The sequence below is a fragment of the Mauremys mutica genome, chromosome 25 (genome assembly GCF_020497125.1).
Source record: "Mauremys mutica isolate MM-2020 ecotype Southern chromosome 25, ASM2049712v1, whole genome shotgun sequence".
In the NCBI taxonomy this organism is placed as follows: Eukaryota; Metazoa; Chordata; order Testudines; family Geoemydidae; genus Mauremys; species Mauremys mutica.
The window spans coordinates 5,439,368-5,466,872 of record NC_059096.1 but is presented as its reverse complement, the minus strand read 5'-3'; the positions used below and the strand labels follow the sequence as shown (position 1 = coordinate 5,466,872).

The 27,505-nt window shown below is 60.8% G+C and overlaps 1 protein-coding gene across 1 annotated transcript; it reads right to left on the bottom strand.

Annotated features, from left to right (window-relative positions):
- Positions 1–13,141: 13,141 nt before the first annotated feature.
- CDK5RAP3 (CDK5 regulatory subunit associated protein 3) lies at positions 13,142–27,133 on the bottom strand. The gene is made up of 14 exons (XM_044999830.1): positions 27,033–27,133; positions 24,617–24,662; positions 23,757–23,888; positions 23,152–23,252; positions 22,442–22,490; positions 21,681–21,859; positions 19,982–20,118; positions 18,987–19,131; positions 17,991–18,119; positions 17,514–17,598; positions 16,658–16,746; positions 15,548–15,753; positions 15,158–15,329; positions 13,142–14,665 (listed from the first exon to the last, which is right to left on the bottom strand). Exons 1-14 carry the CDS (start codon positions 27,036–27,038, stop codon positions 14,600–14,602), a joined length of 1,542 nt encoding a protein of 513 aa, XP_044855765.1. The 5' UTR covers positions 27,039–27,133; the 3' UTR covers positions 13,142–14,599.
- Positions 27,134–27,505: the final 372 nt, after the last annotated feature.

The following is a 27,505-nucleotide window of genomic DNA, read 5'->3' as shown; positions in this document are numbered from 1 at the left end:
CCTTAACCCCGGTAGTGCCTACCTGCCTCTCGCTTGCGTACGTCTTGGGTCCTAGCCCATGGTTCCTTGAAGCCCCCGGGCCAGCATCTGCAAAGCCAGCGGATTTGCCCTCTGGGGAATGCCCCTAGTGTATCAGAAGGGGATACAAGGGGTTTTTCTGAGGAAGGCAGCAGCAGGCGTGCTGGGAAAAGGAAAAGGTGTGGCCAGAGTTTACTGCTCTATGGCTATTCTGGACAGCTGCTCCCCGGAGCTGTTACAACCCTCTGGGAACTGCAGCCATCCCTGGCTGGCCACAGACTCCAGGGGCCTGTGCTGGGCACAGCCAGAGCAGACTGGGGGCCCATCACAGCTGTGTTTTAACCCTAAACTCGTAGTTAGAACGAGGAGTCATTTGTCCCCACACAAGCAGAAGCTGTGCACTGGTTATGTCAGGAGTGTGGGCCCTAGGGGCAGCAGCTCATTACCAAGCCCAAAGAAGGTTTCAGACAAGGCCTGTGTGTCCTTTAAATCACCAAGTTTCCTGGCCCACCTGCAGAGCCCAGGCAGCCAGGGGTGGCCCTCCAGTCTCCTTCCTGCTCTGGCTCTGTCCCAAGAGCAGACTCTTCCTTCCAGGCCATGAGGTTTGGCCCTGGCTTCAGACCCACCCGTGTTAGCCAGATGCCCTTGTGAAGAGGATTTCTGCTAGGAAGGGACTAATGGATCCAATCCCCAGGGTCTCCCACTCCAGTGATTTTCACCGCTCCTGTATGCTGTGGCCAGGTCTGTAAAGAGCAGTGAAGAAATCCAAGCCGCTGTGGGACTGGGGAGCAAGGGTGACTGAGCTGGAAGGGTGGAAAGAAACCAGCTCTGGGACTTGCCCAGATTGCAGGGCCTACAAGTGCTCACTGATTTTGAGTGCCCAATCTGAGACACCTGGGGCCTGCTTTTTAGAGGCACTGAGCACCCGCAGCTGCAGTCCATGGGAATGTTTTACAATCACAGGTTCAGCTCCACCTGTGGGGCAGGATTGCCTACTGCTGGCTTAACTTGGAAGGCCCAGGGTAAATTCCCTACTCTGCTACAGATGTTCTGTGTCACCTTGGGCAAGTCACTTAGACCCGGATCCTCAGAGGTATTTAGGGACCAACTCCCATTGATTTCACACCTTTGAACTGTGAGGCACAGACACGGTGTTGATGGGGAACTATATAAGTACCTTACATCAACAAGGGTGCCCATCACTGGATCCAGTGAAAGGTTTTTGGGGTGATCTCTTCCTACCATGCTTTTACTCATGCTCCTATAACCACGGCAACTGGGGTTTCACATTTGCCTGGGTGCAATTGACAGTGGTCAGTTCCTCTGTGCATCACATCAGCGCCAGGACTCTGCTGATCATCATAATAATTATAATCAATAATTAGTATGATTAATCCCTGCAGCAGAAACCTTCCTCAAGACCACAGAGAGCTTTGCAAAATCAGGGCCAGATTTTGATCCCCCTTCTGCTGGGTTAAATCCAGAAGGAGTAACCACACCGGAGCAAAGGGCATGAGGCTGATAGAAGTGAGAGGGGACTTGGGCCTGTCTCTCCCTTTGGGCTTATCCTCCATTGCTCTCTGCCTCGTGAAGTCATGTGCACCATGGGCAGAGTGGGCGGTCGAGGGCTGCCATCCGCGGCCGTGTTCAGGGGGCATCGCTTTGCACTGGTGTACATGACGGCACGAGGGGCCTGATTCTGTGGTGCCCTGTACCTGACCTTTGCACCTAGCGATGTCACAGTTCCGCTCTGGGTCCTGCCTCCACACCACTTTCTACCTGCATGGAGATCCAGCCAGCCATCCCTTTCCTCTGGGACATGCCATCTTATTCTGTGCATTCCTTTCTCTGTATGCTGTGATTGCCCTGCCCACGCTCCCCCCAGCCTTGCAGAGTCCCCGGCTTCCCTTCTGATCGCAAACCCTGCAGCGCCATCCCAGCTGATCCCTGTGGAGGAAAGGCAGGAGCTGCCTGAAGGCAAAGGGGTGTCAGGCAGCTGCAGTATAGCAGGCTGGTGACAAATCCTCAGTCCCCCCCTGCTGCAGCTCCAGCGGAGACAGGGCTTGGCTGAGTCTACTCTAGAGAAAAGCATCTGCATGCCTGTCAAATTAGGGTGACCCAGGGCATCTCCTCCTTCCCCCCCCCCATCCTAGCCACCTGTTCCCACTCCCCCTTCTGCCGGGAAAGGGCAGCAGCCAGGAACAACCTCCCTGCAACTAGGAAGAGGCCCTGGGAGAGGTACAAGCTCCTTCCTCCTCTGCTGGTGCTCTGTGTCCATCTAGCTATCTCAGGCAGCCACTAAGCACCTCACGCTCTTTAATGGATTTAGCCTCACAACCCTCCGGGGAGGAAGGGCAGTTATCCCCCTCTGCAGATGGGGGAAACTGAGGCACGGAGCAGCTAAGCGAGCTGCCCCAGGGCACATAGGAAGCACTGTAGCGAGCAAATACTTGAACTCAGGTCTCCCAAGTCCTAGATGAGTGCCCTTACCACTGACCATCCTGTCTCTCACATGAGACAAAGGGTCAAGGGATGCAGGTGCCTGCCACTGGGGATCGCTGAGGCTGTGCTCGGCTGGCTAAATAAGGATGCAGGATTCCAGGACCCAGGCTGAGGGCAGCATCAGGCCAGCTAACCATTCCCTTCAGCCAGCAGGAGACACTAATGGGGTCTGGAAAAGGAGGTGACCAAAACAGGGTGAGATCTGTAGGTCAGGGTCCCGGCGGGACCCAGATAACAATCATCCTTAACTCTTCATTCACAGATAGACCTCAAAGCACTTTACAACGGACGATCACTGTTCTTACAGGGGGGAAACTGAGGCACAGAGTGGGGAAGTGGCTTGTCCCAGGAAAAGCCAGGCATGGAACCCCAGCGTCCAGACTCACAGCCCAACCCCCTGCTCCCTGGAGACCGCTGCCCCCCTGTCCGTGGCTGCTCTAACTTTGGTTTGGTCCAGCTCTAACAGCCTTTCCCAATGGATGCTCGTGGGTCCATACCAGACCAGCTGGCTCGTCTGGACCTACCCCAGCAGCTCCAGGGCTCGAGGAGGGGACGGGTCACATCCCAGGCCCCAGCGCTGCCCGCTGCTCCAGCCACTTCCGCCCCCTCGGCTCTGGTCGCAAGAGGCGAGGTGGATAGTGTGGCTTATCGCTCCCGAAAGTGACCCTCTTCCTCCCCTCGCCTTTGTCTGCCTGAAATGGATTGTGCTGAACGAGAGCCTCTTATCGCTGCTCCAGCGCTGTGGCTGCCTGATAAAAACCCAGCCCAGATCTCCCTTTTCTCGGCAGCCCTATCGATCTCTGACCATCTGGCTCGGGGCAACAGTCGCAGGGCGGGAGGGGATGGTCCAGCACGCCGTGGCTGTTAATGGCAGGTGGGGTCAGAGGTTGTCCAGCTGACAGTGGCTGCAGGTCTGGCAGAAGAGATCCGCAAGTCTTCCCAGAGGGAGTTCGGGGTGGAGGAGGGGGTCCCTTTCTCATCACATGGCCCATCAGCTCTGACAGCTGCACCTGGGACTGTCCGCAAAGGGTCACCTGCCCGGGGGCACCCCCAGCCTTTGCTGAGGTTCAGAGAGAGCCGCTGAACTTTTAAAATATCGTCGCTGTGCATCTGGGCTACGCACACAGCGTGTGGCTGCAAAAGCAAGTTCCTGGTGGGGCAGGACCCTGTGCTCAGAGAGGGGACCCAGTGGCAAGACAGCCACACTGGACACAGCAGATGTTGTGGTTTGGCTACTTCCTAGATAGATAGATAGATAGATAGATAGATAGCGGGGTGTGTATGGGGATAGATAGATAGATAGATAGATAGATAGTGGGATGTGTATGGGGATAGATAGATAGATAGATAGATAGATAGATAGATAGATAGTGGGGTGTGTATGGGGATAGATAGATAGATATGGGGGTGTATGGAGATAGATAGATAGATAGATAGATATGGGGGGTGTATGGAGATAGATAGATAGATAGATAGATGGGTGTGTATGGAGATAGATAGATAGATCGATAGATAGATATGGGGGGTGTGTATGGAGATAGATAGATAGATCGATAGATAGATAGAATCTGATGGAGTTACCCCAGAGTCATTGAGGTACACAAGTGGGGAGTAAGGGATAATCCTGTGCAGATAAAATTACAGGAGCAGGTGGAGATGATTGTACCCCAGGGGGTGGCTTTTATGGCAGTGGGGGAAGCTATGGTGCTGTTCAGGAGTAGGGGGCAGAGGGAAGGGGTTTACCCCCATCGACTGGACCCCTGATATTCCTGGGGCATGAGCGATTTCTAGGGGGTAGGGAGGTTGTTCTGCTGCTACAGGAATAGCTCTGCTCTTCAGTGAGACTTCAGCCCCTGGCCCGGCAGCCCCGGTCCGGCTGGGACACTGCCCAGGTCCGACAGCCAGGCTCTTAGGGGAGAGGGGTCAGGCTCCCGTGGACAGGGATGCTCCTTAGGCTTCATTTGGCCTTGGTTCAGCTGAGGCTTGATCCACAGGATGGGGGCAGCATCTCTCCGCTGACATCAATGCAATTCGGATCAGGCTCCTCAGCCCGCCGTCAAGTTAAGCTGCAGGCTGCCCCGTGCTCCGGGCGCACGATGGGACCCTCTGGCACTGGGGGCAGGGGGTCCCAGAGCCCTCAGCCCTGTTAGAGCCCCTTCCACAGGCTGGATTCCTCTCGGCACTGTGCCCCGGGGACCCAAAGACTACGGGACCCAGATGCCCACGCAGGAGCCGTGGGGGGGGGACCCCCTTTCCTCTGACAAGGCCCTCGCTGCGCTGTTCCCCCGAGGGGGGTGCACGGCAGCTCAGGCTCTCCGAGAAGCCGCCCGCTCCTGGCACGGGGAGGGTCTGGCTTTCTGGGCGGCAAGCAGCGCGGATGGTCTCCATTAGCTCCTCAATCTTGCGAGGATAATGCATTGCTGACGCGCGGCTGTGCAGCTCATTTGGGCAAGGGGAGGGGGCGGGGGAGGCGGGGGGCCTGCCAGCAGGGGAGCGGAGAATGAGGATGGAGTGGCAAGCGCGCAGTGGAATGCAAATCAGGAGCACGGGGCAGGCAGGCCTGAGCCGAGGAGCCAGCTCAGCACAGCTCTGCAGCCTGGGCGATGCGGGGTAGCTAGTGGGGGGATGAAAAGGGAAATTAAGGGATTAACTCCCAACAGAACCTCAGATCCTCCTTCAGCTGGGCAAAAAATCCCAGGCCAGGGAGCTGTTAACAATGAGGACCTTCCCCCTCCCGTCCAGTGCACACTTTACGGACACAAACTCATTCATCCCCTCATCGCCGATGGGGAAACTGAGGCTCCGAAGGATCACGCCACTTGCCCGAGAATGCAGAGCAAGCTCGGATCAGGCCTCCGGAGTCCCTGGCTCTGGGACCACCAGGCCACGCTGCCTGTCTCTGTCCGCCGGGGTATTGAGACGGACGCGGGTCAGGGGGAAAGAGGGGAGGTGTTTGCTGGGAGCTGGGGGGTCTCCAAGATCATCAGGATAATCTGGAGCATGGTGCCTCTCCTGCGGGGGTCACCCCAGGCTGCGGTCCAGGCAGAACACACTCCAGTGGCCAGCTTCGTAGCTGTCAATCAGCGCGTCCCCCATTGAAGCTAACGGGCCAGATCCCTGCAGCCGGTGTCAGTCAGTGTCGTGCCAAAGGACACCAGCCGAGGACCTGGCGCTATCCTCAGAAGCCGCTTGGGCTGCCACCGAAGCTGGCTACCCCTAGCGTGAAGGGCAGGGCAGTGTCCACACAGCCAGCAGGGCGTGGCACGAAGCCGGGCGAGGAGGAGAACCTGGGGCGAACGCCCTCCCCTGACAGAGGGGGCCACACCCAGTGGAGAAGGCCTCAGATGTGAAAGGCCTCATTGGAAAGACGCCCACACAATGCACAGTTCTCCTCCTTCTCTCCTGCAGCAGGTGGTACCCGGTTGCTTGACAGACGCTCCGCAAAACAAAGCTACCCAAATCTGTCCCTTCCGATGACAGGCCATGAAACCTCATCTCCACCTGGCAGGTTTGGGGGTACGATGCACTGAGCCTTCCTGCCAGCCGAGGGGCTCTGGGATTCTGGCTCTGTACAGCTTGAAGATACAAGATACAATAATCCAGTGAGGGCAGAGATACCCTGGTGATAGATAGATAGATAGATAGATAGATAGATAGATAGATAGATAGATAGATAGATAGTGGGCTGTGTATGTAGATAGATAGATAGATAGATATTGGGGTGTATATGGGGATAGATAGATAGATAGATGGCTGTGTATGGAGATAGATAGATAGATAGATAGATAGATAGATGGTGGGCTGTGTATGTAGATAGATAGATAGATAGATAGATAGATATTGGGGTGTGTATGGGGATAGATAGATAGATAGATAGATAGCTGTGTATGGAGATAGATAGATAGATAGATAGATAGATAGATAGATAGATATTGGGGTGTGTATGGGGATAGATAGATAGATAGATGGCTGTGTATGGAGATAGATAGATAGATAGATATTGGGGTGTGTATGGAGATAGATAGATAGATAGATAGATAGATAGATATTGGGGTGTGTATGGGGATGGATAGATAGATAGATAGATAGATATTGGGGTGTGTATGGGGATAGATAGATAGATAGATAGATAGATAGATAGATAGATAGATAGATAGATGGCTGTGTCTGGAGATAGATAGATAGATAGATAGATAGATAGATAGATAGATAGATAGATATTGGGGTGTGTATGGGGATGGATAGATAGATAGATAGATAGATAGATAGATAGATAGATAGATATTGGGGTGTGTATGGGGATGGATAGATAGATAGATAGATAGATATTGGGGTGTGTATGGGGATAGATAGATAGATAGATAGATAGATAGATAGATAGATGGCTGTGTCTGGAGATAGATAGATAGATAGATAGATAGATAGATAGATATTGGGGTGTGTATGGGGATAGATAGATAGATAGATATTGGGGTGTGTATGGTGAAGATAGATAGCTAGATCCCAGCTATCTCCAGCTTCCCCCTCCATCCCTTCTGTTTACAGCTTGCCTGAGTCCTCAGCACAACGGCGGGCCTGCCTTTTTCTCTCCCCCTCTCCCCCCGCCAGCCCAGAATGCTAATTACAGCAAGCCGGGGAAGAGGTTTATTTTATTTTTCTGTCATTATCGCCCGGGAATGTTGGAGATAATGGGAACAGCGATCGGCATTAGAGGCCAATATTTCATGCGCGATCAGATCTCGGGGACGGCGCCCAGACAGTTATATTAATAACAGAACCGAACGGCATTCTAATAAAACACTTTTTCTAGCAAGAGGGTTTTTTGGGGGGAGAGGGGCGGGGCGATGCCAAGTGGGACCTATTAAATTATACCAGCGGGCAACCAGCGTAATAAGGTGGGCAGGGGAAGGGGGGACACGGCAGACCCCCCCACTGCTTCCCACACAACAGCAAAATCTGGCAGCACCGCCAGCCGATTGCTGCTCTGCAAAGAGTCTTTTAATTTCACATTAAAAGGACTCCCCCCAGCCCCGACCCTCCCGATCCCACCCCTTCTCCCTGCCAATCGCAGGCATGACCCCCGAGGGGGGGAAGAGAGTGCTGCCCTTTGACCGCTGCCTCCCCACCCTACCCCGGGAGGCCACGGCTCGACCTCTCCGCTGACCCCGCCATGTGAGAGGAGGAACAGCTGCAGCGCCCGGGGGCTAGGAATGGCCCCCAGAAAGCGGCGCAGGGTCACGGGGGGTCGGGCGCGGGGCTGTGTGAAACTCCCCCCTGGCCTTTTGTGAGCCGAGCAGCGGGGCGGAATTAGTTCCACAGGCGACTTCTGTGTCTGCGGAGAAAGGGGCTATTATGGATAGGAGAAAAATACACTGTCCCGGATTCTTTCCTCTCCCCATCGCCATGGAGACCGGACAGCTTTCCTGATTCACGCATGGGCGGGGGGGGGACGGGGACTCGAACAATAACCCCCCCAACATGCTCCCCTGGGAGAACCGACAGATCAGCCGTTCCAGGCCTGAAGCCGTCCCCCTCCTCTCCTGGACCCATCCCCTGGTTCCCCGGCTCCCGCGAGGCGCTGAGCATCGCTCACGCTCCTCCAAGCCAACAGGGGTTCTAGGTTCTCAGCACCGGGCAGGATCAGGCCCGCCGCTCCATGGGGAATTGCCTGACCGGATCACATCCAGCCTGCCCAGGATCCTGTCTCCAACTGGCCAGCGCCAGCTGCTTTTGAAGATGGCACAAGAAGCCGCCCAGAACAGATCTTTGGGCACGTGGCATCCTGGGTACAGCTTGAGTGGTCCCATTAGCAAACCCCAGCCAGCCACGCAGACCCCCTCACTCGGGCGTAGCAACTGGTGTGACCAGGGGTGTAGGGCAGGCCTGGGGTGAGTCTCCCTTGAGAGCCAGCAACCGGGGCCACCTGCAGCATCCGTCTCTTGAGTTTAGATCAGGGATGCAACGAATCTTCGATCCAGGTTTGATTCACTCACGAATCCTGCGCCTGGATTTGTCCAGTGATCTGGGGCTGATCTCAGGGCCTGAGCAGAGCACCGGGAAATCTACACTCTAGCCTCAGCTCTGCCTCTGTCTTGGGCCAGTTCATAGAATCATAGAATATCAGGGACCTCAGTGGCTTCTTTTCTCTCAGCCTCGGTGTCCCCGGCCCGGATTTGCCAACCCAAGTTGTGGTTTTGGGGGCCTACCCTGGGTCGCCTTATAGGGCCCTGGTTCTCAGAGGGCAAGTGCTCAGGCCCCTTTAAGGCATTTCCAGATGGGCAGCCAATGTCACAAGTCACTCTGGCAAATCTGGACCCCTGTGGGGCTGGCAAGGCTGAAGGGCTCAGCTCTGAGTGGGGCACATCATGGGGAGGTTACCCATGTGCTCTAGCTCCCACACACACACGTGGGGGGGGGCCCTTTCAGAGGGGGCTGGGAGGTGCCCCGGTGGAGCGCTGGACGACGGCACTAGGGATCCCAAGTGAAACCAGCCGCTTACCTGTGGTCCGAGGCCCCAGGGATAGAGACCTGGGTGCTCTCACGCCAGGGTGAGCATCTCGCGTTGTTTGGCGAGAGGGTTTTCGGAGCCTGCTGAGTGGGGGTGGGGGAAGCGAGCTCTGTGGTCACGCATCATCGGGGTGTACAACGTGGCATGGGGCACCGAGGTGCCCTGTGATCCGCCAGAGAGTCTGCGGCTCTTTGCAGGACTCCAGGGGCTAATCCTGCTGTCCTGCACGTATTTCACCCTGGGCCATTCCGTTCTGCCGCTTGCTTCAGCTTAGTACTGATCATTTCTACTGCGGTAGCCTGGAGCAGCCCCAGTCATGCACCAGGGCCCCATGGCGCTAGGTGCTGGACAAACACAGCACAAAAAGACAGTCCCTGCCCCAAAGAGCTTGCAATCTGCCTTTCCTACAATCCCTTCGATGCCCTACGCTGCCATGCAATGCGGCTGTGCTCTGTTAAACAGCTGCTGTGCCCTTCCCCAGAGGTGGCTGCTGCATCCCGCCCTGGCAATAGGTAAACTGAAGCTAGATTGGGGTCCTTCAGGGCGAAAGTCCCTGTAGAGGTGGAGGATGCTATTGCTGACGGGTCACAACCTAGAGTAATGAGCTGCTGTGTCTCCTGTCTGCTGCCCTCTGCTGGCTGGCTCAGGCCCACTCATAAGCCCTCTACTGCTACCAGCCCGTGGAGAGTCTCCTTTTGCTCATGTAAGAGAGGCCTCCTGTGCTTTCCGAGCCAGCAGAGCTGAGTTCAGTTGCTACGAAGCTGTGAGCGCGTGGCACAGCAGGAGCCACGAAAGGCAGCGAGTGAGCTTGGCAAACGCATGCCCTCCTCGCCTCCCCATTCACAGACTGAGAGAGAGCTGGGCGGGGCGGCCGTCCCGCCAGCTGGAACAGGGATATGCCCAGCACGGGACCCCTAGCTGAGACCACACAAAACGGAGCCCTGGGAACAGCCAGGAGCCAGGGCAGCATGGCTGAGAACAGGAGGTGGGACAGAGAGAGCGAGTGAGCACATGGCGGGAGTGGGGGCTGTTGGACTCACCTCCACCCGTAACGATGGGGAGAGGGGAGCAAGGCAGGCGGGACTGGGCCGGCCCCTGCCCAAATACTGGAGGGGGAGGGGGGAATTGGACCATCTCCCACATCGATACTGCAGCAGGGAATGTGTGTGTGTGGGGGGGGAACTGGGCCGGGCCCTGCCCCGATACTGGAGGGGGAGTGGGGGCACTGGACTGACCCGCGGCATCCACCGAGTGGGGCCAGGCCCCGGCTGCACTGGGGAGGGAAGGGCCGACGAGGCGCCTGCTGCGTCTCTCCCCGCAGCGCAGGGTGTTGATGAGGGTTTTAAGGGGGACGGGCGAAGGCGTTTAATAGCCACGACAGCTGGGTCTGGGCGAGTAGATCGGGGCGATGGGGGTGGCCCGGCTGAGCCGTCAGCCCTGCTTTCTGTGACAGGCTCCCCCCCTCCCCCCCCCGATCGACAAAGTGACACCATAAAAAATGGGACCTAATCCTGCCTCTTCCTCTTCACTTTGATGGACCGTCCATCAGCACCGCCTGTCATCTCTCATTCCCTGGCAACCGCCGCCTGCCCGCCTCGTTCCCCGGGGCACCCAGGGCCTTGGCACAGCGGGCGAGGATCCCCCTGCCGCTGGCCAGGCATTCCACCACCCCCCCTGCCCCCAGGGAGTCTGCCAGGAGAGCCCACCCGGGGATGGCCCCCCCTTAGTGCAAAACAGGGGGGCAGGGCTGTTCAGCCTCCTGCTCGGGCTGTCACGTGCCTCCCCGGGGCCCTTATAAACATGCCTGGAAGAGCCCAGAGCCAGGCCGCGGAGCAGGGGAGGGCTGCCAGCGGCCTCTGGCTAATGGCCCCTCCAACTATCTCCCATCCCCATGCCCTGGGGCACGCCCAGAGAGCCCTCGCCTTGGCGGAGGAGCATGGCGGGTCCCAACTCTGCCAGGTGACCTTGGGCGGGTCACCCCACCCCCTCGGGACCTCATTTCCCCCAGCTGGACAAAAGGGGCCAAACGATGCTCCTAGCTCCTTTCTTCAGGGCAGGGGCTGCCTCTGTACAGCACCTTGCACGCCAGGGCACAGAGCTCAGCTGGGGCTGCCGGGCGCTACCGGCACACACACAACAGCCCCGTTACTGCAGCCCCAACCGCCCCGGGGGGGGGGGGAGATGGGAGGGGACTAGTGCCAGGCTCTGCTCCTGGGTAAACTCATGCATGCCCGGGCGGGAGCTGGCGATGAGAGCGGGGCCAGGATCAGAGCAGGGACGGGGTCTGGAGTAGGCCAGAGAGCAGCCAGGAACCTCCAGGACCCAGGCTCCTCCTCCCTCCCTCCTGACTGCCCCCCCCCCCCACATACAGCAGGTTGGGAGACAAGTGTGGATCTGCCCCTCTCTGGCACCCACTGCCCCCCGGCGCAGAAGCCCCCTCCCAATGCAGGAAGGGCTCCACTGCCATCTCCTTCTCCTGGCACCGGGCGGGGAGTTGGGGCCTTCGCTCCCCTGGCCAGGAACGGGTTACGGGCGCCGTTTAATTCGTCCGTTAATCACAGTTACGAGGAGTAATGAGAGTCTCCCCCAAGCGTGGGTGTTTCTCTGCAGATTAAGCAGCAATTTGCATAGCCCCTTTATTCATCTTCACCTTCCCCTGCGGTGGCGCCTCGTCCTTTCAGACACAGCCAAGCGCGGCCTGCGGCAGCGCTTGACAAATGGGCTCGCGGCGCGCGGGGGGGGGGGGGGATTTGGGGGGGAGAGGCGGCGCGGGGGGCCAGGGCAGTGGGGTGACGTTAATGGATCGCCCAGGTGGGAAATAGCCCAGAACTTTGGATGAGACACGCCGGAGAAGTTTCAATATTTCACCCATGTTGATTTCAAGTGGGGACCGGGCAGAGATGGGGCAGGCGGAGCAGGCAGGGCACAGCAAGCCTGCCCAGCTCTGCTAGGGCCTCAGGCAGGCCGGGGGCATCTCTGCCACGCTAAGGTAGGGCCGGGGGATGGGGGGAGGAGGGCAGCGGGGCTCCAGCCAGAGAATAGCTCCCACCCAGGGGTGCTCCATCAGCTCAGCGTGGGGGAGTCCCGCTCCCAGGGGGAAGGGTCGCGTGGGACCCCCCCGTCCCAGCTGCCAGCCTCAGCTGAGCCTGCTAGCGCCCGGCTGGGAGCGCGAGGAAGGGGGTCGTTTGGATCCACAGGAACGCAGGGCTGGGGCCCCTCGGGAGCGGCTCAGACACAGAGCAGGCCCACGGGGGGCGGGTACCGAGGAGGAGGGAGATCAGGTCCGCAAGGCTGGCTGAGCTGGGCTGGCGAGGGCAGAGGTTGGGCTCATTCCATCCAGGAGCAGCCTGCTTGGCCGTGACCCCTCCCGGCTGGGTGAGGGATGGGCCCAATTCGCCGGAGCCTTCTGAGGCGGAGTCCGCAGCCCCTGCAGGTTCCCACGGGGGAATGTGGGGACGAGGGTCCCCCCCACAGCCAGTGCCCCTCGAGCAGTCGAGTAATCGCTGCCCGATGCCAGGCCTGGGAGCGGGATGGGGTAGGAGCCTGACTAGGGAGGGGGCTGGGGGAATGAGACGGCCGAGGGGTGCGGCAAGACTGGCAGGTGCCTGCCAGGACACCCTACTGCCAGGTGGCAGCTGTGCCAGGCCCAGTGGATTCCCTGCTATGTGGGGGTGGCGGCAGCGGGATGTCCCCAATGCTCTCTCCTCCCCCAGGGAGTCCCACAAGAGCCGCGGATGCAGAGCCCTCAGTCTCCAGCTCATGGCAACGCCAGGCCTCTCCCCTGCTAGTTCGGCTTCGCTTTGTGCCACACACCAACCCACGGGCACTAACCAGCCCAGCTGCGTCACCATCTACACCTGGACTTTCACGCTGCGCCTGGCACAATGCCCCTCGTCTCTTTCTACCCCATCACCCGCCTCTCCCCACCCCCAAACCAACCTGGAGCCAAGTCGCTGCCCAGATCCCCACCTGCCCGGATTTCTCTGCAGTGGGCTGCATCCCTTCTCCCACCCCGGCTGTTCACACGGGGAACTCCTTGGGGCAGGGCGATCTCTTCCTCTCCAACTGCACAGCTCTGAGCACGGAGCAGGCGCTATCCCCCTCCCTGCCCAGGGGAGGGCACAGCAGGAGCTGAGCAGAGAGCAGGGGGAGGATTGGGGATGGGAGGCGGTTTCTTTTGAAACACCAGGTAGCATCCAGGTCAACGCTGGAGGCGGGATGGAGGATGAGATGGGACCAATGGGCTGCTGAGAAGGGACAGGAGGCGGGACAGCTGGCGGGATTGGATCAATGGTCTGTGGCAGGGAGAGCCTGTGCAAAATAAACAGCCTCCCCGAGGCGCCCTCCACTGGCTGACGTGCCTTCCAACCCCAGCACGGAGCTGGCTTTGGGGGCTGCCAAGGCCTGGGGGTAGGGGGAGCCCACGCTGGGCTCCCCTGACAGAGGGAATCCAATCAGTCCAGGAGGCACAAACGCTCCTTTCCTGTCGCTTGCCCACCTCCCATCACCGCCCCCCCCAAAGGGGGCGAGGCCGAGGGGCTGGGAGGGGTGACGCCGCTTGACGTTAATTGATCGGAGCGGTTGCCGGTGCCTTATCTCTCCCCCCCTTCTCCTGCGGATAGCGTGTGTCCGCCGGAGTCCGTGGGGTCGGTGATTAATAGGGGCCATCACTCACTGTCCGGGCCGGCTGAAAGGCAGCGGGGAGGGGGCGGCCCTCCCCACGACTGAGATAACAAGCAGCAGGAATAATGAGCGGTGTCACTCCACTTTTCATTTTGATGGAAAGTCATTACGGGAGTCAACGCCGGCGACAAAGAGCCATGAATCAACTGCTCTGCTATGAAATTAAAATTGAATCACCCCCCCCCCCAAACCCTCACCCCAAAAGCCGCCCGGGAGCTGGAAGGGGGGCCGGGCCCAGCCTGGAGCAAGGTGTTGAGGGGCCGCTTGGGAGCAGAGGTAGTTCCCAGCAGGCCGGTGGGGGGCACTCGCCATGGGGCGCTGCAGGCCGGGGCTGGGAGCTGCCTTGATAACAGGCAGCCAGGTAAAGCCGGTGGCAGTGGCTTGATGGAAGGGTGTCGGGCCGGGGGAAGGGAGGGCTCCCGCTGGCAGCCCCGCCGCTCGCCTGCCCCTGGTTCAGATCCCCGGGCGGTGGTGGGAGGGCAGCTCCGGGGAAGGGCCACAAGCCTCCAGGGCGCCACCCAGTGACAATCTTCCTGCTCAAAGCGGGGCAGGGCTCAGGGTCCCTGTGAGCTGCACAGGGGGTCTGCCCTGGGGCAGTGTCCTGGTCAGACACACAGGGGAGGGGAGGGGCCAGTGCCCCAGTGAGAGACACTGCAGGCCGGGCCAGGGGAATCGGGGCGTGAATTCACATGAGGAGCAGGGTGGGGATGGAGCAGCTTCCCCCGCTTTATTGAGCAATTCCCTCCCGGCTGCCTGGAGCCCCTGGGTAGGGCATCTGCTCCGTACACCGTGAGCAAGTCCTGGTTAGCGGCGCCCCGGGAATGCCTCCTCTGTCCTGCCCCTCTGGGGGACCCCGGCTCCGTAGGGGGCTGCATCGCCGTGGAGGGGTCACAGGGAGGTGCCCATCAGATTCACAGGGCGCCCGCTGTACCGTTTGGAAATGTCCACTTCAATCTGAAAGACAGGCACAGGCTCAGGCCCGGGGTGAGGCTGCTGGGGCAGAGGGCAGCCCCCCAAGGATGACTGGGGAGGGGGATAGCTCAGTGGTTTGAGCAGTGGCCTGCTAAACCCAGGGCTGTGAGCTCAATCCTTGAGGGGGCCAGTTAGGGAACTGGGGTAAAACTCTGTCTGGGGATTGGTCCTGCTTTGAGCAGGGGGTTGGACTAGATGACTCCTGAGGTCCCTTCCAGCCCTGAGATTCTCTGATCCGGGGGTGCGCAGAAGTGCTCAAGACAACGGAGCCTGAGGTACGCAGGCTGGGGGCTGTTGTGCATGAAATCAACGTCGGGCCTGCGGCTACCTGGGAAAGGAAGGGGGCACCATGCAGGCAGCCTCTGATTCGGGGAGCCCCACATCACAGGGAGGGGGATGCCGTGCGGGTGAGATCTGACCGGTGGCCCCGTGTCCCAAGGCCAGGGGCGCCGTGGGCCCTTCCCCATTTCTTACTAGTTTCTGCAGCTCCTTGGTTTTCTGCACCAGCAGGTCGAGTTTGGGCTCTAGGGTCCCCTGCTCCTCCAGCGCCTCCTGCCTCTTCTGCGCCGTGAGCTCCTTCTTCAGCACCAGCAGCTCCGCCTGCTTCAGCTTCTGGCGCAGGAGCTCGCTCACCCGGTCCACGTACCTGCCCCCCGAGACCCAGGTGCGCCATCAACACCCGCCAAGACCACCGCCCCCACCCCCGGGGGCTGCCTCTGCAAAGCAGAGCTAGCTCCGCCAATTCACTCCGTCACCCCGATCCTAGGGTCCCCTCCCTCGAGGACAAACCTCCCCACCCCCATAGGAAGGAAGGGGTCCCCCCTTTCAGAGCAGGCTGGGAGAGAGGAGGGGGCCCCCACGCACCTCGGGGAGGCCAGGATCAGGAACAGGTGCTGCATCCGCAGGTTGGTCAGCCGGCCAATCAGCTCCTGGACGGCCGACACCATGGCGCCCACCTTCTGCGTGGTCTGGCCCTGCAGGACGGGGGGGGCCAGCTGGAACTGGCTCACGGACACCACGTCAGCCTCTTCGCTCATTTCCACGATGCGCTGGAACAGGAAGGTCTCCAGCTGGGGAGGGAAGGGGAGGCACAGGGTGGGGAGCAGCGTGGACCCCCCACCGTACGTGGAGCATGGCCCTTTAAAACCCCTTCTGCCCCCTGGAGAACACGGAGCTCCTGCAGCCCAGGAGGGAGTGAAAGGGCCCGGACACGGGGCCCCTTCCCTCCCGCGAGCTGGCTCAGCCCTCCCTAGAGAGGCCAAAATCCTTTGGCTGCAGGTGCCACGCAGAGCTCCCAGGAAACAGGGCCCTGTGCTGCCTGCAGGGTTTCTGCGGCGCCCAGCCAGGGACCAGGCTTTGGGGTGTCGGCTCCACTCCTGTCACGAACCCCCAGAACCCCAACGTCAAGCTTTTGCGCTGCAGCTCCTCCCAGCTGTGCTGGGCAGCCTGCCACGGGGAGCCCATGTGCAGCAGTGCCCGTGCTCAAAGGGAAGGGGGTAGGGCCCTGCCCCACCTTGGGGGACGCACAGACTGGCAGCCCTCCTGCTTCAGCTGCACTGGCATGAAGACCGCGAGGTGCCAGAGAGCAGCACAGCGCCGGCTGCCTAGATTCCAGTCCGGATCGGGGCTAGGAACGGGGCTGGCTGTGAGCTCTCTAATGCCCCTCAAAGCTCCAGATGTTCACTCAAGTACCCAGCTAGCTACGTTTGTGAATCGGGGGCCAGCGGTTAGAGCGGGGGGGGCACATGATCAGGAGTTTGGCTTGCTAGGTTCTGTTCCCAGCTCTGGGGTCCAACCATGAGAAAAAGGAGGTCTGGAACTCAGGACTCCTGGGTTCTATTCCAGGCTTTGCCGTTGAGGCAGCATGTCTTAGGCGGTTCCGGGACTCAGTTTCCCAGGTGTATAAGGGGGATAAGCAACATGCCCCACGCCCCCTTAGTTCCTTAGCGTGTGCTAAGCCCTGTCCCGGGATACCTCCATCAGCTCGTCGATGAACTGGCTCCGGGTCTCCGGGCTCTCCAGGAGGGTCAGAGCATCCGGCCCTCGGGCGACTCCATCTGGGACTGAACAGGAGAAGCACACGGGGTAGGGGGTGCTGGGAAGCAGAGCAGGGGGAGACCTCACTGAGCAGCCGCGGAGGGTCTGGGCGGGCTCCCTGCCGGGCACCAGATCGCCTCGAGTCACTGCCCCTCACCACAGAGCTCCACATGCTTTCCTGGGGCAGCCGCCCAGCAAGACGGGCCCGGTGAGCAGAGCGCTGGGCCTGGCTGCCCTGGCGAAGTCCTGGGGAGCAGCCGGCCTCTTTCCAGACCTGGCATCCCTCTGCACGCGAAGCCAGTGCGAACCCCACTGCCTGAGGGAGGAAGTGCCATCCCCCGGCGCCCTCTAGTGGCTGCCTGATTTTCATTCAGGTGCTAACTCCACTCCTGTGCCAGGTGTGCCCAGCTGGCCATGCCCGGGGCCTGACTCCCTTCCCCCCACACCAGGAAGAGCTCTCCTGGCTTGACTCATTTGGGAACCTCAGCTGCCACCAACCTGTCCCTTCCGAGCAAAATTCCCCCCACAACACCCCCCAGCTCCGCCAGGGAGCCAGCCCGCCCCCCAGTGTGACAGCGTCTCTGAGGCCACTATCGGCTCAGGTTAGACACCGGGAAGGAGAAGGCCACAGACAGGCACTGGAGGGTGGCAGAGGTTACGATCCCAGCTGCACGGTTCCCAAGTACATTTCCCGCCCCCGTCTCCATACCAGCCGCCCAGCCCACGGTGCTCGACTGCCCCGACACTGCCAGCCGCCCTGGGGCTGCGGAGAGGCAGAGGACGACGACCTTACCCTGGATGCCAGCCTCGAGCACTGTGATCTGCTCCGGGTCACCGCCACTCCCGTCTCCCCAGTCTATCCCGTCAGTGCCGGCTCCCTGCAGCGAGTCAAAGGCAGCCTCCTGTAAGAACGGGCACTCTGCCCCATAGCGCCGCCCCCGGGGGGGAGCCCTGAGCTGCCCTTGCCTTGAGAGAGAAGCAGCCAAGAGCTAGCCCTTTACATAGGCTCATCCCCGTTTTACAGAGGGGGAAACTGAGGCACGGGGTGGGAACTCACTCTGCAGGGCCAGTGGCAGCGCTGGGAATGGAGTCCCAGTCCAGTGCTCTAGCCACTAGGCAACATTGCCTCCGCAGTCTATGCCTTCCCCCAGGGTCCCAGCCAGACCGGATCCAGCCTGCACTGCGCAGCACAGCTGTGACCCCATGGGGTGAGTAGCTGTCTGGCCGGCGGATGCCCAGCAGGGGGAAGAGGGGTACAGCACACACCCACCTGTGGGTCAGGTTCCAGCGAGATCCCCCAGTCCACCTCCTCGGCCTGGGCTCCGTCTTCACCGGAGATGCTGTAATCAACCCCCATGGGGGCGGGCGCAGACTCCACCCCTAAGTCCCCCCAGTCGATCTGCAATGAGAAGAGCAAGACGTCCCCCGAGAGAGGAGCTCTAACCAGCACCAGGCTGGGAGAGCCTGGAGCTGCCAACCCTTGTGCTCTCTCTAGATGGCAGCTCCATGGCCCATGGAGACACCTCTCCTCTCGCTGCTCTGGACCTCCAGGCGCTTCCCCGGCTCGCTCTGGAAGACGCTGCCCAAGTGCCTGGCAGACCAGCGTCCCCTTCGCACACGCCAGGGGAGACCCTCAGAAGCTTGTTTCAGGTGCTCTACGAGAGGCTGCAAATCACGTCAGAAGTCCTGGAGGAGCCACCTTGGCATGACCAAGCAGCGCTGGAAAGTGCAGGGAGGAGGGTGGTCCTGTATGTTTACACTGCACTGAAGGACCCCAAGCGCTAGGGATTCCTTCTCCCAGCAAAGAAATGCAGCCACCTCCGGGGCAGAACCAGCGCCCAGCGCAGTCTATAGCACGGAGCGGAGGGAACATTCTGGCCAAGGACCCAGGAGCAAACCCCAGACCAAACCCCAGGACCTGTGAGCCCCATGCAGAGCAGAGAGGACCTGGGTTTCTCAGGTGTCTCCTGGGACTCAACTTCTCTCCCTGGGGACGATGCAGGGTTGAGTCGGCCTTGCTGGGAACTGAACCTCTGAATCTGGGTGTTTCAGATGTGATGCTCCCAGCCCAAAGCCAGCCCCACCAGCCAATGAGAATAAGCCAATCAGGAAAGACTGGGTTGAGTTTGGGTCAATTCACTGTGCCTGCCCCACTGCCTCTGTCCCATGCAAGGCTCACGGGGCATTTAGACTCAGGCCCATCTGCTTAGCAACCCCCCTTGGGCCATATTCTCTTCCATTCGATGGCAGCCTTGCCGGCACCTACCGCCTCCTCGTCCTGCTGCTCAGGCAGCTCCTCCGCCCGTGGACGCTCCACCATGGTGGGCTCCACCCCCCTCCTCCACTCGTAGACGGTCGTGTTCCCGCGCTCCTGCACGTGTCGCAGCATGGGCACCACCCGCTCCGTGGCGCTGGAACACACAACAGGGCCCGGGCAGCGTCAGGGCAGCCGGGCACTGGGAGCCCTTCTGCCTCCCCCCAGCTCTGCTCCTGCCAGCTGCACCGATGCACACAGTGCCACGGGGGAGCAGGCTGGGGGTCTGCATGAGCTGTGACTGGGGAATCTCTCTGACAGCAGCTGCCAGGAGCAGCAGCAAGGACCCAGCTCGACTCTCCGGCGCTGAGATAACGACCCCTTCTCCCAGCAATGGCACCGGCTGGATGTGGGTGGCTCAGAGAGGGGGAACAGGCTTATTGCGGTCTCTGACCCCCCCAGCCAAGGAGGGAGGGGGGAACTCGGAGAGTCGCCGAGGAGGCAGCAAACCAGGCAGTGCGCTCCTGCTAAGACGGTCAGGGAGTGAGCCCGGCAGTGCTCTGTCTGGAACGGGGGTATTTAAAGATGTGCCCAAACAGCCAGGAAAAGCCCAGGGCTTCCACAATCAGCGAATTCCAAGGGCAGATCTCAGCTGGGAAACTGAGCAGCAAAGGTGGGTGTGAAACCAGAGCCGGGGCAGGGGGGGGGGGGTTAGATCTCCAGAAACCACTTATCCGCAGGATGGGGGAGGGAGGAAAAAGACACCCTGGAGCAGAAGGAAGCCCCAGCATCCTCTTCCCTCTCAGGGGCTCTGCACATCTGGCCTGCCTGCCCCCTAACATGCCTGGATCTGGGGCTACCCAGCCCAGCACCGTTAACACCTCCACGCTGTCCCAGATTCGAATACCGAAGCAGAGGATCAAGTCCTGCTCGAACTGGGGGAGAGAGGGACCAGTCTGCCTCCCCCATCACTCTGCGGGGCGTTCCCCAGGCAGGCGTCTGGTTACCTCTCACACACAAACTGCACACAGGCCTGGTACACATCGATGGCTTCCGAGAGCACCCGGGCCCCGGCCCCGATCTCCGTCAGCAGCGCCGGCAGGTCCTTCACCAAGGCCAGCAGCTCCCGGCGCACGTTATCGCCCTGCACAGCGAGAACGAGCAGGGGCGCGTTAGAGCAGGGACCCGGGTACTCAGGCCATCAGCCTCCCCCCAGCCAAACCACGGGGCCAGCTTGGGCTGCCTGGCTGGGGGGAGGGAGCATTTGATCCCAGCAAAGAGCAGTGGGTGGAGGAAGGAGCCCTAGAGAAGGCTGGGGCACAAGCTGGCTTACGGGCAGGAGACCACCAATGGAGCCAGAGGGAGCTGGGAGGGGTTGCCAGGGGACAGCCCCCGGAGCAGACGCTCAGCTGCTGGAGCGCAGAACAGGCAGGAGCGAGGGGATCCGATCGTCTTGTCAGCACGTGCCGAGAGGCAGGGGAACCAGAGCCCAGTGGATCTGCAGGGGTGAGCGGTGGCAGCACGGGCAGTGCCACGGGCACTAGCAGCCTGGGGACAAGGAGCCAGCTCAGGACTTGGGGGAAAGAGAGGCACTTTCCAATGCAGGTGTCCTGCTAGCCACAGACGGCCCTTGTCTGGCTCAGCCTCCCAGGGACAGGGACAGGGACAGCTCCAAGGCTTTTGCCGCCCCAAGCAGCAAAAAAAAGAAGCCGCAATCGCGATCAGCTCTACCGCCACCGCTTCAGTCTTTGGCGGCAATTTGGCGGCTGGTCCTTCGCTCCGAGAGGGACCCGCCGCCGAACTGCCGGACGTGCCGCCCCTCTCACCTGCTTGCTGGGCTGGTGCCTGGAGCCAGCCCTGCCCAGGGGTGTGGGGAAGGCATGCCCAGGGTCCTGGCAAGGCCCCCAGGTTTGAAAACTGGGCTGTGGAAACAGGGCGGTTCCTGGGCTGAGCCATTGGTAACGGGCAGGTGAGGTAGAGCGGGGGGCAGGGTTGTTCAGGGCACAGGAATGGCTGTGCTGTGCTGAGACGTTCCAATACCACACGGGTGGGTCACGGCAGAGGGCACTGAAGGCCCAGGGATCCAAGCGATGGGGAGAGGTGGCGGGAGCTAGGACCCTCTTGGAAAGGAGAGGCCCAGCCCCTCCTGGGCACAGGCAGGCACGCGGCAGGTGCTGTGTGAGGCTATGGCAGCATCCATGCTCTCTGAGCGGGCCTGGCCCCTCCCGGGCACAGGGGGGCACAAAGCTGGGGCTGAAGCACATAACTTATGAGGAGGGGGGGACTGGGATTATTTAGTCTGCAGAAGAGAAGAGTGAGGGGGGATTTGATAGCAGCCTTCAGCTACCTGAAAGGGGGTTCCAAAGAGGATGGATCTAGGCTGTTCTCAGTGGTACCTGATGACAGAACAAGGAGCAATGGTCTCAAGTTGAAGAGGAGTTGTTTGAGGTTGGATATTAGGAAAAAAAATTTCACTAGGAGGGTGGTGAAGCACTGGAATGGGTTCCCTAGGGAGGTGATGGAATCTCCTTCCTTAGAGGTTTTTAACGCCTAGCTTGACAAAGCCCTGGCTGGGATGATTTAGTTGGGGGTTGGTCCTGCTTTGAGCAGGGAGTTGGACTAGAACCTCCTGAGGTCCCTTCCAACTCTGATAATCTCTGACTGTCTGAGCAGGCCTGGCCCTCCCGGGCCCAGCGAGGAACTCACGGTGATGCCGTACTGCTTGCAGGAGCTGTAGAAGCGCTCCCGCATCTCGGCGGCCCCCAGCTGGCACTCCTCCTCCTTGCGGCTGTACTCCTGCTGCAGCTGCTGGCACTTGCTGATCTGCTTCTTCAGGGACGGGATCTCGTAGCTGACGTTGCGCACGAGAAGGCTGGCGAGTTCCACTGCGGGGATGGGGGAGAAGGGACAGACAGGGGAGGAGACACGTGGGGCACGGGTGGAAAGCCGGGCCAAGCGCTGGCAGACACTCAGGCTACGGGGCCGACCTGCAGCCCCTGAGCCAAGGCCGCAGGATTCCCTCTCTAAGCGCTGACCCATTCGCCCCAGCCCCACCACTCACGTTAAGGACGTGTAATTCCAGTCCTGAGCAAAGGCTTCTATGCCAGAATGGGCACAGCGCTCACGCCACCACTGCCAGGTCTCCCCCGACACACACACGCTGCCAATGTGCCTTAGTTCTGACCCTGCTGAGACGGTCAGTGCTACCGGTGCAGAACGGCTTCTGTGCCCCCCGCCCACCGTGGCTCTGGGTGAACGACTCCTGTAGACGGGCTGCAAAAGGCTAAGGGAAGTGGGGATGGGACAGGACACAGCTCAGCGCGTGAGAGCTGGGAGTACAGGTGAGCTCGTGCCACGCAGACACTGTCCCCAGCAAGTCACACCCGAGCTCTGGCAGGAAGAAAGCAGGCGGCTGCCCCTTGCCAAACGCCTACGCGTCCCAATGCGGTGAGGTGAGGCTGCCTTACCTAGGTAGGTGTTTTCCTTTTCGTACAGGGACAGGATCTCCTGCCAGTCCTGGAACAGGGAGCAGAAAAAGGGAGAGGCTGAGAAGATGCCAAACGCAGCCGGAGAAGCACAAAGCCCCTGAGTGTCGGCCCGTGCAGCGTGAGAGCAGGAGCAGGGAACGTGGCCACACCTGGCGGTGAAGTGGGAGTTTGGTGCTTGGGAACGGGGCAATCAGTCCATGGCCTCTCAGCTGAGGTGGTGGGCTGCGTGCCAGGGACCCTCTAACACGGGGCACTGAACTGACAGCATCCACCCAGCCGGGTGGCTTAGTGGACAGAGCACTGGACTGAGACTCAAGAGACCTGGGTTCTATTCCTGGCTCTGCCACAGGCCTGCTGGGTGACCTGGGGCAAATCACTTCCCTGTTCTGTGCCTCGGTTTCCCCACCTGTACAGTGGAGATGATGATACTGATGGAAAGCACTAGATAAGAGCTAGGGATTATTAGTATTACTCCTCATTTCACATAGGGGCCACTGCACAGGCCCCAGAGAGCAACGGCTTCTAATTGCTGTAGACTCAGGCTGGATTCGAACCGGCACCCTAGAGCTGCTGGCTCCATTCATCCCACTAACAGCCCAGCCCAGCCTGACTTGCTTGAAAGTGGAACCAGCTTGGCAAATTCTTGGACAAGTCCGACCGCCCGGGGCCAGCCCCCACGGGCTGCTCACCTTCATCCGCTGGGAAGAGTAGCGACCAAAGATGTTTTTAGTGGAGGCCTCGGTCCCTTTAAGAATGTCCACAATCCTCAGGCAGTGAAAATAGTGAATATCTGGAACGGGACAGAGAGAGCTGGGACGGCAGCAGACGGGAAGCGATACCCGGGGCTGAGGGGGAGGGACGGGCGAGGTTCCCAGGTTTGCCGTGCACAGCTCCAGCCCTTCGCACTGTACACTGGCGCAGCAGCAGGGGAAGGGGGCACGTGTCACTGGGCTTCTGTCTCCTTTCTAAACAGGGATGTTTGACATACCCGAAGGCCTTGGGGCTGGGTTCCTCTGGCATCTGCAATGGGCCTAGTGTACGCGAGAGATGACTGGGGGCAAGGAGGGGGACACACAAGCCCCTCAGCCCCGGGATGGACACGCTCACAACCCTCGATCGCAGCAGCGAACTGCCAGTGGGGTCACAGGATGCCAAACGACTGACCAGGCCCCACGCACCTAAACGGCCTTCATGGCAACCCCCCTGCATTAATGGGATCCGTCACCCCTGCTTCAGATGCTGGCACCCAAGCCTGCATCAGGGAGATCCTCCTCCCCTCCCCAGCCCCACTCACAGGATCCCGAGAGCAGCTGCTTGATCTCCTCGCTCTCCGGCATGTCCTGAATGGCCGCGTTGATCTTCTCGCGGATAGTCAGCACGTGGCCCTGCCATTTCAGGTTGCAGTGTCTCCTGTCCACCAGCCAGTCTGCAGCAGGGACACACGGACGTTAAACACCTCGGTGTCCGCTCCCGGGAGCAAGGGGCAGCCGGGAGACGGCAGAGGGAGGGCACTGCTGGGGGTGGTTTCCAATCATTGGCTCAGGGACAGGAGTCCCTCACCTCTACGCAGCTGCTGCAAACGTGGTCAAAATGAGTAGTGACAAGACGCCATCATCACCCTCTGGCAGCTGTCCAGTAACCCCTCTGAGCTGGAGGGTCTCGGGGGTGGGGAGGGGGCTGCACCACAAGCTTCCCCCCCGCCACTCCTTGGTGGCTGTCTCAGCAGAGAGAGGCAAAGAATGAACTAACTTCTCTCTGACTTCTCTGAGCAGGGAGGAGTTGCATCAGTGTGCTAGGGGATCCGCACCCGGCCTGTTCGAGGGATTAAGGGAGGACTCCAATGACCAGGACTGGCAAGCCAGTGCCCCACCCATACGCTGACCCCACTAATCTATACGAGGCCTGTGCTGACAGGGGCAACTCTGCTCTGCTTCCTCCGGGGTTTCACCCCAACAGGAGAAATGACGACAAACTCTCCTCATTCCCGAGTCCTGCTGAAATCGGAAGGACGCGAGCGCACGATGACAGCCCATTCTCTGGCCCACCTGACCCCTCACCCCCTCCAGCATGTGCCCCTCTCCCAGTGCATAAAAACATGCACCACAACGCCCTCCCTCTCCAGCTGGAAGGTGGGGACAGGAGCTAGCATCCTACCTAGGAGCTTGCTTGTCTGGATGTCAATCGGCAAATTCTGATAGTCCTGGTGAAGAGAGACAGACATTGCCATAAACAGGGAGAATCTCCGGGATGAACAAAGCCCGATAATACAGGTAACAAAGCCAGTGCGTGGCCTGTAATCCTCCCCATCCTACACACCCGCACCCCTAGCATCTGCCTTCTCCCAAGCCCATGCAGCCCATCTCTGACGCTCCCCTGCTACCCCAGCTCCTAGCAAACGACGCTCCCCAGCCCTTGGGTTCCATGTCCTAACAGAAGGCAAAGGTCTAGTCTCTTGCGGTGCTGATCCAAGCTCGGATGCTCTACTTTCCTAGCCAGACAGAGGACATCCGGGGACAACGGGTGAGGTTATGCTCAGCCGGTGTATGACAAAAGCATTGTCACGACCGCACCAAACGTTTGCAACTGTTTTTGTTTGGAGACCAAAAGTCAGCAGGAGGATAAGTGAAGAGATTTCCATCAGGACTCTGAAAATAGTCGACCTAGTACAGCGAGTGCAGGAGATTGAACTCGGACAGCGGTCGGGCCTAGACTGGGGAACTCCCTGCCACAAGAGATCTGAAGGACTAGGGGTGTCATGGGGCTTAGAACTAAATGCAAATATTTAGCTCTCCTACAACAGCTCTACACCCGGGCGCACACGGAGTCAGTGTAATCTGCTTGATTAAGAGAATTTTGTGCGTTTAGGTTTGACTCTTCCAGGAGGAAACCAGAGAGGTTATTTCTCAATTGTTTCTTTGAAGGATTTAGGTGCCTAAATATCACTGGGGATCTGGGCCTCAGATACTGGGGGGATGAGGGCCCTGTGAGCCCCTAGCATACAGATCAGAGCAGCGGTTCTCAACCATTCCCACCGTGGGGCCCTTCTCTCCTCCATCGATCTGTTCCACAGTGGAAGCCCCTCTCATCTAGCTGAGACGCCCCCTCCAATTTATCATGGGAAGGGAAGGGAAGGGAAGCAGGGTACCAGCTCCCTGACACCTGTTCACAGCCCCCAGCTTCAGAACCCAGGCCTCAGAGAAACGTATATGGCGCAAATCCAAGACAATCAGCAGCCGGGGGGGGGGGGGGGGGAGCGGCAAGCGTGGGGGGGAGGGAGGATCCTCTCCAGCGGGGTGGGGGGTGCTGGTGCCTAGTGGCGGGAGGACACTCTCCAGGGTGGGGGGCTGCGGGACACTCTCTGGAGGAGCTGCTCTGGCGGGGGGGGGGGGGAGGACACTCTCTGGGGCAGGGGGGAGAGGACACTCTCCGGGGGGCACCCTGGCCATGGAAGGGGGGCTGCTCCGGGCGAGGGGGGGGGGAAGAGGACACTCTCGGGGGGGCTGCTCCGGCAGGGGGGAGAGGACACTTTCCAGGGGGCACGCTGGCCAGGGAAGGGGGACTGCTCCGGCAGGGGGAGGAAGGACACTCTCGGGGGGGGGGCCTGCTCCGGGCGGGGGGGGAAGAGGACACTCGCGGGGGGGGGCTGCTCGGGCAGGGGGAGGAAGGACACTCTCGGGGGGGGGGGGCCTGCTCCGGGCGGGGGGGGAAGAGGACACTCTCGGGGGGGGGGCCTGCTCCGGCGGGGGGGGGAAGAGGAAAATCTCGGGGGGGGCTGCTCGGGCGGGGGGGGAGAGGACACTCTCGGGGGGGGCTGCTCGGGCGGGGGGGGAGAGGACACACTCGGGGGGGGCTGCTCGGGCGGGGGGGGAGAGTAAACACACGGGGGGGGGTGCTCGGGCGGGGGGGAAGGACACTCTCGGGGGGGGGGCTGCTCGGGCGGGGGGGAAGAGGACACTCTCGGGGGGGGCTGCTCCGGCGGGGGGGGGAAAGAGGAAACTCGGGGGGGGGCTGCTAGGGCAGGGGGGGGAAGAGGACACTCTCGGGGAGGGCGGCTCGGGCGGGGGGGAAGGACACTCTCGGGGGGGGCTGCTCGGGCGGGGGGGGGAAGAGGACACTCTCGGGGGGGCTGCACCCGCGGGGGGGGGAAGAGGACACTCTCGGGGGGGGCTGCTCCGGCGGGGGGGGGGAAGGACACTCTCGGGGGGGGGGCTGCTCCGGCGGGGGGAGGGAAGGACACTCTCGGGGGGGGCTGCACGGGCGGGGGGGGAAGGACCCTCTCGGGGGGGGCTGCTCCGGCGGGGGGGGGGGGCGGACACTCGCGGGGGGGGGGGCTCGGGCGGGGGGGGAAAGGACACTCTCAGGGGGGCTGCTCGGGCGGGGGGGGGAAGAGAACACTCTCGGGGGGGCTGCTCGGGCGGGGGGGGAAGGACACTCTCGGGGGGGGCTGCTCGGGCGGGGGGGGAAAGGACACTCTCGGGGGGGAGGACACTCCGGGGGGCACCCTGGCCGGGGAGGGGGGGGCTGCCCTGGCATGCGGGGGGCCGCTCCGGGGGGCGGGGCCCGCTCCCACCTGCATGCCCCTCCGCCCGGCTCTCTCCGGCCTCCGCTCGCTTCCGCTCGTACCTGTGCCAGTCGAAATTTGGAAACTCCGCCCCCTCTGCCCCCCCCGGCCCAGCCAATCACCGGGCAGCAGCCCAGGACGGCGCAGCCAATCAGAGCGTACGCAGTCACGGGGTTACCGCACCCAATCAAAAGGAAGCAAAGTGCAACGTGCCGGCGCTCCGATTGGCTGGGGCGAGGGAGGCCCTTTGACCAATTAGAAGGTGGCTGGGGGGGGGGACAGTGGCGACAACTGCCCGGCAGGTGGCCCCAGCGAGCTGTAATCTCAGACCCAAACAGGAGGGAGGAAATGTGCTCTACTACGCACGCGCAGTCAGGGTTCGGTGACACCCCCCCCGCCCCACGTGCTGTGTGTGCTTGAACCCAGCCCTAGCCCCCAGCTGGCCTGGCAGCAGCATCAGGGCACCCTGGGCCCTCAGCTCC

Bases quoted from the DNA above. Each gene is read 5' to 3' on its own strand.
- CDK5RAP3 (XM_044999830.1), bottom strand. The intron at 23,889-24,616 runs GTAGGATGCTAG...TCCCTGCTGCAG, and splicing joins CCAGACAAGCAAGCTCCTAG to ACTGGCTGGTGGACAGGAGA. The intron at 14,666-15,157 runs GTAAGAAATGGG...CCTGTCTTTCAG, and splicing joins CCAAGGAGCTGCAGAAACTA to ATTGAAGTGGACATTTCCAA.